At 36.9% G+C, this 10,131-nt stretch overlaps 1 protein-coding gene across 1 annotated transcript; it reads right to left on the bottom strand.

Annotated features, from left to right (window-relative positions):
* Positions 1 to 294: 294 nt before the first annotated feature.
* LOC120071989 (serine/threonine-protein phosphatase 7 long form homolog) lies at positions 295 to 2,122 on the bottom strand. Its single transcript, XM_039024417.1, has 3 exons — positions 1,623 to 2,122; positions 818 to 910; positions 295 to 394 (listed from the first exon to the last, which is right to left on the bottom strand). The coding sequence occupies exons 1-3, from the start codon at positions 2,120 to 2,122 to the stop codon at positions 295 to 297; spliced, it is 693 nt and encodes a 230-aa protein (XP_038880345.1).
* Positions 2,123 to 10,131: the final 8,009 nt, after the last annotated feature.

Consider the following 10,131-nt stretch of genomic DNA (forward strand, 5'->3'; position numbering starts at 1 on the left):
CTTCAAAATTCAAGGTTTAAGGTATCATAACAATACCAATTGGATCCCTAATTATGCTTGAGAACACCTTAATTAACCTAAAATTGATTTTCCAGCTTATAATGACGGACAATAGATGAGAGACAGAAGTCAAACAGGAAAGTCAACTCTTTCCTCAACCTCCGGCTCAAAAATCTCCAGATTTGGCCTCTGTTTTTCTGGTGAGCGTTTCAGACTTAAATTCATTATTTTCCAGCCATTTAAAGCTTAATTAGCCTATAAAAACCTTTTACCCATCCTCTTCATTTACTTACCTCAAAGTTTTGACGTCCGAATTGCCCTAGAACTCCCGGAATCGACCAAACTCTCCCTGATACCCCTGTTTTTTCGGCGAGAAAAAGAAGAATTTTCAGAACTTAAAATCACAAACTCCAGACAATAACGATCAAATAAAAGACCATAGAAGTCTAGAAGGACCTTATAAGTAACTTACCTTTAAATTTGGAGCTTCGAATTAGTCTCTAACTTCACGAATTTACTAAACACCCGAGCATCCTCTGTTTTCCCGATAACTCTAGTGCCACTGTTTTTCTTCGTTTTCCTTACTTCATCGGCTAAATTTCTTCAAATCAAGCCTCCCAAGAACTTCTTCTTTACTTCCTCTTTAAGTTTCTTTGATTTTGCCCAATTTTGATTCACAAGAACGACCCTAATTCGAAAACAACTTTTTTCCTCTTCTTCGGTCGGCCAAACTAAAAAATTTCGCAATTCCCTTTCTCTCTTCGTTTTACAGCTTCAATTTTCAGTTTAACACGTGCCCAGATGATTAATCCTTAACCTCAAAGCCATCCAATGAGAAATTTCAATAGAAAGCACCTTAAATTTTCCAAAATCTCTCAAAATCTCTTTTTTCTTCTTCCTCTCGGTTTTCCTATTAATTCACCAATTTTCAGTCAAAATTAGCTGTAATGTCCTTTAAGAAAAATTTTAATAAACCTCTTACTTACTAACCTCAAAAATTTCAGCTTCAAATTCGGTTTCTACAGCTTGAAAACTTCATAAAACTGAACCCTACTCAGACTGTCTGAAATTCAGTCTTAACTCGACTTTTCCCTTAAATTTCCTTTGATTTTCAGCTAGCTTTTCCCAATAAGTCTTAAACAAGCCAAATTTACTTTTAAAATTCATAAATTACCAAAATTTCACCACATTTCAAGATGACTTTTTTTTTACTTTGACTTTGACCATTTGACATTTGACTTTTACAATGGACTTTGACCTATCCCGGGCATGTCAAATCATCATTGAATTTACTTTACATGCTTAACTAGGTTCGTTACCTCAAATTATTCCTCCAATCCTTATTTCCTCTTCCTAAATGAAACAAACGTCAATCCAAATATTTTTATTTTTAATTATAAATCTTAACAAGAGATCCAGATCAAACTTTATCTCAAGTCCCCGAGTTCAATCTCAACTATGTGCTTCTTAATATCCCAAGAAAAAGTAGAAGAAGAGAGGGCTTACATACCAGCGTGCTCAAAATCAGATAATAATGGGAGGAACATGAGATGCACCAGAGTGTTTGACTTATCAGCAAATAAAAATCCTCCAATAAGCTGCAGATGTATGCTCGTGCGTACCTATGTATGCTGTAGTCGTCGGCATCAGAAGGTAATTCGGGAAACTGGGACGCCAACCAAGGGATACTCAATCTTGATCCCTTCAGATCCTCTAGTAGAACGCCTAAGAGCTCTTCACAGACGTTCTTCCAATCATACTGTAGTGAGTCTGTCAGTGGTTGCCCGTCCACTCTAAACCCAAATTGTACGGCGACATCCTGCAGCGTAATAGTGCATTCCCCACAGGGCAGGTGAAATGTGTGGGTCTCTGGTCTCCAGCGCTCAATTAGAGCAGTAATCATGTGCCAATCATGCTGGATGAAACCAATCTGTGCAACCTCAAGAAAACTCGCCTCCTGAACGTATGAAATGATGCGATGATCAAATGGGATAGTACTCTGTGTAGTCGCCTCCCTCCTCCGACAACTCAACACTGTAGTGGACGAACTATCCCATACTATCTGTGAATGATGCGTGTTTTGTTGGTACAATTGGACAGGATTAGAAGGACCAGACTCCATTACCTAAAAAGTTCAAACTATATTACATAATAGAATCGATAACATAAAAGATACATAAAAAGTACATAAGTTCTAAGTTTTCTAAGTTTAAATCAATCATATATAAACTATATAATACATTATATATAAACTATACATAAATTATACATACATAAATAAACAAAAACTATATATAAACTATAGTTTATACATACAAAATTATACATACATACATAAATAAATTATACATACATACTTACATAAACTATACATACATACATAAACTATAACTATATATACATAAATACATACATATATAAACTATACATAAACTATAAATACATACATACATACATAAATAAATTATACATACATAAACTATACATACATAAACTATAACCATACATAAACTATAACTATTTATACATAAACTATAACTATTTATACATATATAAACTATAACTATTTACACATACATAAAATATAATTATTTATACATACTTAAACTATAACTATTTATACATACATAAACTATAACTATTTATACATACATAAACTGTAACTATTTATACATACTTAAACTATTACTATTTATACATACATAAACTAACTATACATAAACTATACAAAAATGTAGGAATATACCAAGCAAAATTTAGCCCAAAAACATGCAAAAACATACATATAAATACATATCAGCCCAACTAGAGAAAGAAATATACCAAGCAAAATTCAGCAGCAAAAAATGTAGGAAAATCGAGAACCACGACCGCTAGATTCGGTGAAGATCAAATGGAGGACTGAAAGTTGAGAAAAATCAAAGTTTTGAAAGATTTCGGTGAAATAGAGGCTTCGGTGAGGAAAATCAATGATGGTTTCGGTGAGGGATTGACGGTTTGGGCGAGGGAAATCGGCGGTAGGGAATATGAGTAGCCGTTTCGGTGAGGAAGAAGAAGGGTTGGGGCAGAGCTTTTAAGGCGTGGAAGTCGTGTACCCAGTACACGACTTAGGGTAATCATGTACCCAGTACACGATTTCCTCAGTCAAACCTGTATGACTGCCACGCCAGACTGGGCGTGCCAGGTGGCCAGGGATTCGTGTACCCGGTACACGATTTAGGTGTAATCGTATACCCGATACACGATTTAAACACCTATTTTTGGGAATACTTTCCCCCCAACCCTATTTTTGTCTTTATTTATTAAAAAAATATTATTTAAAAAAAATCCAATTTTGCCCTCGAGATAAATTATACTTTCACAATTTCACTCTTGGACTGAATTTGAAAAGCGATCCAAAGTAGGAAAGAAAAGTTCTTCTCGACAGGAAAAAAAGGCTTCTCAAGGTTGTAGTCCAGGCCATCTCAAGTTATATGATGAGTTGTTTCAATTTATCTTATAGTCTCTGCAAGGATCTCGAACAGATGCGTGCTCATTTTGGTGGAATTCTATCGAGGAAAAGAAGAAAATCCACATGAGAAGCTAGAAAAAGCTTTGCTTTATTAAGGACGTCGGGGATCTAGGATTCTAGAATTTCAAAATCTTCAACCAAACATTGTTGGCTAAGCACAATTGGCGAATTTTGAAAAATCTCAACTCTCCTTTTGTCAAGCTTTTGAATTGTAGATATTTTTGGAATGCAGATTTTATGAAGGCTAAATTAGGGTATAATCCGTCCTATTCTAAGTATTTTGTGGAGGACAGACCTTTTTAGTCGAGGCATTCGTTGAAGGATCGGAAATGGCAATGATGTCTGCATTTTAGAGGATCTTTGGATCCCTAATGAGGGGATTTTCAAACCAAGTTGGGGCCACAAAAGTGTTAATGACAAAAAATGTCCTTAATCAATGCTGAGAAGTTGTGGAATGAGGATCTTCCCTGAGATTTGTTTCTTCCCTATAATGTTGTAGATATCACATATTCCTATATGTATGAGGCTCTACAACGATGAGGTTTTTTTGACATTTTGATAAGAGAGTTTTTTTAGTTAAAAGTTCCTATCACTTGGGAGTTAGGTTGTGTGGTTTGTTTACCACGTCTTCATCGAACTTTGTGGAGCCTTATAAATCTTGGAAGGCTTTATGGGTTGCCAGAGTCAAATCAAAAGTAAAACATTACTGCTGGAGAATCTTTAACAATCCAATCCCCATCAACATCAACTTACACTCTAAAGAGATTTTTCTTAACTCTCTTCGTCCTTTTTGCAGGGCTTATGTGGAATCTACTAGTTGAAGGTTTGGAAAACCCGTGTGGAAGTATCATATGCAATCATGTCTCTCAATTAATTTTACAAAACATACATAAATAAGAGATGTGACATAAACAAAGCATGATAAACATTGAATACCCTATAACTTACTTTTACAAAACACGAGAAGACCAAGGAGAACATACCCTTGAAATCACAAAGTCTTCTCGCTCTCCTCTCCTATGTACTACATGAACTCAACGAACAATATCTCCAAGCACAGCAACACCAAATGAACACCACCAACAATGATTTCTTAGTATTCTCTATAGGGCGAGAAATCAAGTAAGAGGTGTGGGCTTTGCTCTTAATTTTAGCAGGGAGAGATGTGTTGAGAGGATGAGTTTCTAAGTGATCAAAAATTGAGAAGCTCTATTATCAAGAATGATCTCCAACTCCCTCTGAAAGAAAATTTTATCATGAAAAAAACTTTCACGATAACTACAAGAGAGTGGGGTGGAGGGAGTTACATTAATTTAAATTAATTAAAATAAAATTTAATTCAATTTAATTTAATTTAACATATAACACACACACACACACTATCTACTTTAATATATGTATATATAATAAACTTTACGTTATATCAAATATAACACTAACCTATAGTTTATATTATCACATATAATATAAGCGATAATTTATTATCCTCTCATTTAGCTTATAGTATTTAATATCAATCAAATTCATATTAAATTTAATCTATAGTTTTTATATGAATCATATTCAAATATTTATTTCCTCTCAAATAAAAATTATGTTATAATGTATCAAATATATTATATTAATTATATCACATATAATTAATTTTCTCAACTAATTTGAACAATTCAAATTAATCCAAAATTAATTTGATTCTTTATATCAGTCGAGCTACCAAGGAAACCTTATGGACCTATAGTTTGAAGCTCCAATGGTACGTGATAAATGAATTAAACTCTTTAATTAAATTAACCAACTTCCGTTAATTGTCGTCACTCCACTAAAGATAGACAACTATATTCTTTGCACTACAGATATATTTATGTGTCCATTGGATATAACCAATCAACGACGTGTTAAACTTTCACAAATTACTTGTAAGTACAATTGGGCCAAAATTACCGTTTGCCTCTGTAGTAACATCTAACTTATTAAGTATAACTAATCCCTCTAATGAACAATAAGTCATAGTCCAACTATGACCAAACCCCTTTCGGACTAGGAGAGAATGTGGCTTCACATTGTTAAAGCCTCGGAATCATCCCTTAAGGGAGTAATTTCTCTACTTACTCTAACTATAGAGATGAGTGAATTCCTTCTTGTGTAGCTGCATTCCCAGCTTACCAATCAGACGAATCCCCAAAATGGTAAGCATATTGAGTCGGCGCACTGGCCACTCTCACCCATGCAAATCAAATGACCATCTTTATAGGCAGGAGTTCACAACTCACTCAGGGTTTAGGTCAAGTCACCTATGGTCATTCTAAGGAAATGTAAGTCTCTTTTATCAACGGTGTTATACAACGGGACTATTCATTTCGTGGTTCGCTCTTATAAACTCTTTATGTAGAACACCCCACTCCCATGTCTTCACATGAATGATTAGGATCAACTCATTTGTAGTACTTTGTAGGTTGTCCCTATTTATAGGTTACCTCAAATGGGCACAGGGGGGTTACTTTTATGATCCTAAGGAAAAAAAAAGTGTTTGTATCGACAAACGCTACTTTTCTTGAGAAGGATCATATAAGGGAGCACAATCCACGAAGTAAAGTCGTGTTACGTGAACTTTCCAAAGAAACTACTGAAACTTCAACAAGAGTTGTTAAAGAGCCCACATCAACAAGAGTGGTTGATGGGAGTTCATCTAGTAGGTCAAATCCACCTCAAGAGTTGAGGGAACCTCGATGTAGTGGGAGGGTTGCGAACCCACCTATTCACTATATGGGTTTAACTGAAATCCTAGCTATAGTAGCTGATGGCGAGCTTAAGGATCTGTTGTCTTACAAGAAGGCAATGGAGAATGTTGACAGAGATAAATGGGTTAACGCCATGGATGTTGAAATGAAGTTTATGCACTTCAACTCAGTATGGGATTTTGTAGATCAACCTGATGGGGTTAAACCTATAGGTTATAAATAGATCTACAAGAGGAAATAGGGTGTCGATGGGAAGGTGCAAACCTTCAAGGCTAGACTTGTGGCAAAGGGTTATATCCAGTTGGAGGGAGTTGATTGTAAGGAGACTTTCTCACATGTTGTCATGCTTAAGCCTTTTTGCATCCTCCTATCCATCGCCTCATATTATGACTATGAGATATGGCAGATGGATGTCAAGGCTGCCTTTCTAAATGGTAATCTTGAGGAGACCATTTATATGGTGCAACCCGAGGGATTCATAGTCCAAGGTCAAGAGCAAAAGGTTTGCAAACTGAATTGGTCCATTTATGGGCTGAAACAGGCATCTCGATCTTGTAACATAAGGTTTGATACTGCAACCAAATCTTACAGCTTTAACCAGAATGTTGATGAGCCTTGTGTCTACAAGAAAATCATCAACAGTTCAATAGTTTTCCTAATGTTATATGTAGACGATATCCTACAAATTGGGAATGATGTAGGCTTACTGACTTCGGTTAAGAACTGACTAGTGACCCAATTTCAAATGAAAGATTTGGGAGAGACTCAGTTTGTTCTTGGGATTCAAATCTTTCGAGATTAAAAGAACAAGTGCTAGCGCTGTCTTAAGCATCGTATATTGACAAGATGTTGATCAAGTACTCGATGTAGAACTCCAAAAGGGACTTTTTGCCTTTTTGGCATGGAGTTACATTGTTTAAGGAATAGTATCCTAAGACACCTCAAGAGGTTGAGGAAATGAGACGAGTCCCATATGCATCTGCTATTGCCAGTTTGATGTACGGGATGTTACGTCCTAGACCTGACATCTATTACACTGTGGGGATAGTCAGTAGATATCAGTCTAATCCAGGATAGGGTCATTAGACAACCGTCAAGAATATCCTAAAGTATCTTCGGAGAATAAGGAACTACATACTTGTGTATGGTTTTAAGGATTTGATCCTTACGAGATATATGGACTCTGATTTTCAGACTGATAAAGATTCTTGGAAATCCACTTCAGGATCAGTGTTCACTTTTAATGGAGAAGCTGTAGTATGGCGAAGCACTAAGCAGGGGTGCATCGCTGACTCCACCATGGAGTCCGAGTATGTAGTTGCTAAGGAGGTTGTTTGGCTCAGGAAGTTCCTGACTGATTTGGAAGTTGTTCCAGACATGTCTAGGCCCATCACCTTTTATTGTTGTGATAATAATGGTGCTATGGCGAATTCCAGGCAGCCTAAGAGTCATAAGCGCGACAAAGTATATAAAGCGAAAATACCATCTCATCCGCGAGATTGTGCATCGAGAGGACATGATAGTCATGAAGATGGCTTCAGAGCACAACATTGCTGATCTGTTTATGAAGGTCTTTAGTGGAGTGCCCAACAGTTAATGGATGGTGGACATCGTGATTAAAGAGTTTAGTCAGTTATTCACGTACCGTTGGAACTTCAAGCTATAGGTCCATAAGGTTCCCTTGGTATTATTTTATGATGTGGAATTATGGATGAAATGCGATGATGAAATTGCATTGAGCACTCAAGTTTTCTCAGTGGAATCCAAGTGTAAACCCCACTGAGTTCCTGGTAAGTCCATGGTCGAACTCAGGGACTTGGGAAAATAGGTTGTAGTGGTAATTTTAGAAACTTTGCGGTAACCGGTAACTCAAATGTTGTTTGGTTTTGTTGATTCCGGTAATGGAAAATAAACAAATGCGGCAGATTTGAGGAAAGTTAGTTGTGTGATAGATGCACTGAGTATGCGGATGAACGGGTTGAGAAGGTTTTTAGCTAGCGTTACTTGGGAATGCATCAGACTATGCGATCATGCTACAACCATGCACAGTAAATCATTTTCCAATGCAAATGCGGTGCTCCTAAGTCTAGGACGCATGTGTTGAATGCAAAAGTGTCCATAGAGCTTATTCCTAAGTTTCTACTCTTTTCCTATGCGATGATGCAAGATGCACAAAGGTAAAGTGACTGCACACAATCATATCTTATCTCTAGAATGCATGCGATGCGTTAATAGCAAACAATGCTTATTTCTAATACCTCTTGATTATGCATTCTAATCTGACTCTCCCGAGCCTATATTCTAACCTGACTTTTCCAAGCCAAAATCCTATCCTTAGACTACCCTCTCGAGTATCTCTAATGGACGAATGAAGCATACATAATACAAGAGAATTGCATAGAATGAAGATCCCCAGTTATGCTAGTTAAGTGCTTCTCAACCCATTCAACAGATTTAGCTACTCATGCATAAATAATAGAGAGTGAACAAATATAGAGAAGTAAATTCCATTTCTATAAATGAGTTTGAGTACAAATAATAATGGAAGATAAAGGTAGAGAGCCTGGTAGCAATCCGTTGCTGACCGAGGCTTTTATACTGGAAATCTCTATTCAGTTCAAAAGATATTCCTGCTTCCGCAAGAACTGGCCCTCTCTCTGATCTTAAAGCTTCCGGCGCTCTCCCAAGCTTACCGAAACGATCTATCAACACAACTTCCTTCTCTCGCTTCTGCCTTAGAATAAAAGAAAATCTAAGAACAAGACTAAACTATCTAAGGAAAAATTCTCTAACTCTCCGAACTCCTTTTCTGAAGGATTTCTTTGGTATTTATAGAGCTTCGAGGTGAAGGGCGGCTCCTCTTTTGCACAGATGGGATGGCTTTAATTCTCTGACTGATGCGCCGAATATTTGTCATCGAAAAGCTGAATGTACTTGTTATCGTTAGCGGCTGTCAATTAATTCGGATTTGACCATCATCAGCTTTATGTCCCATCGTGATTAATTATGCCTTTCACCCAGATGCGCCTACCAAGTTGCGCCGACTTTATGCGGCAATCCTTCTTGAGCAGATGTTTGCGAACACAAATCACCACAAAGCCTTGCGGTAATGCTGCGCTCGACCAATGATTTTCTGTGATCGCTCTTTCCACCTTGCGTCAACGCATATTCTGCATAAAAATACAAAAATCAACTGTTCCTATGCGATGAACGCATGCGACCGCAATGTTATAGACTTAATACTCTTTGGACGCGATCTAATCATATTTTATCAATGCAAGCTAGCATTATTTAAGAACTTAGCACTAAGATAACGTGCATTTCTGCCCGTTATCACACCCCCAAATTTAAACAATGCTTGTCCTCAAGCATAAGCTAATGATTTCCTTTAGCAAGTCGACTGCAAGTCTCTTTTCCTAGATTTCTCAAGGATACTTCATTCAACTCCTATACACCAAAGTCTCCTTAAGTCTTATTCAAGCCTCTTCTTAAAATATTTCTAAGACCTAGGGATCGCAGGCTTAACCTTCAAAAGGACTTTACTCGATTCCGAGACATCGCATGATTTATTTCAAAAGGAAAACTTTTCCACCAGGGTGTCAAATGATCTTTTATCCTTGAATATTTCTTGACATTATTATTTTTTTTTCTGACCTTGTGCTGATCCAAGTGCCTTGCCTTCATTTTGGCTTGCCCCCACGTGTGTCATGTGGACATCCAACTATGAGCAATGCGCTCTTTCTCAGACTAAACTCATACCTATTTGGCGGTGGAGTTGCGGTCATTTATATTTATGCATTGATCCTGGCAACTTACTTTCGTTTTGGCTTGCCCCAACGTGTGTCATGTGGACATCCAACTACGAGTAAGTGCCCTTCACAA

Source organism: Benincasa hispida, chromosome 2 (assembly GCF_009727055.1).
Source record: "Benincasa hispida cultivar B227 chromosome 2, ASM972705v1, whole genome shotgun sequence".
Taxonomy (NCBI): domain Eukaryota; kingdom Viridiplantae; phylum Streptophyta; class Magnoliopsida; order Cucurbitales; family Cucurbitaceae; genus Benincasa; species Benincasa hispida.

Excerpts from the sequence above, each read along its gene's own strand:
- LOC120071989 (XM_039024417.1), bottom strand. The coding sequence starts at position 2,122 with ATGGAGTCTGGTCCTTCTAATCCTGTCCAATTGTACCAACAAAACACG. Across the intron at positions 911-1,622 it reads GACGACTACAGCATACATAG|GAAAACCGAGAGGAAGAAGA; the intron begins GTACGCACGAGC and ends GTGAATTAATAG. Across the intron at positions 395-817 it reads TCTCATTGGATGGCTTTGAG|TTCTGAAAATTCTTCTTTTT; the intron begins GTTAAGGATTAA and ends TGTGATTTTAAG.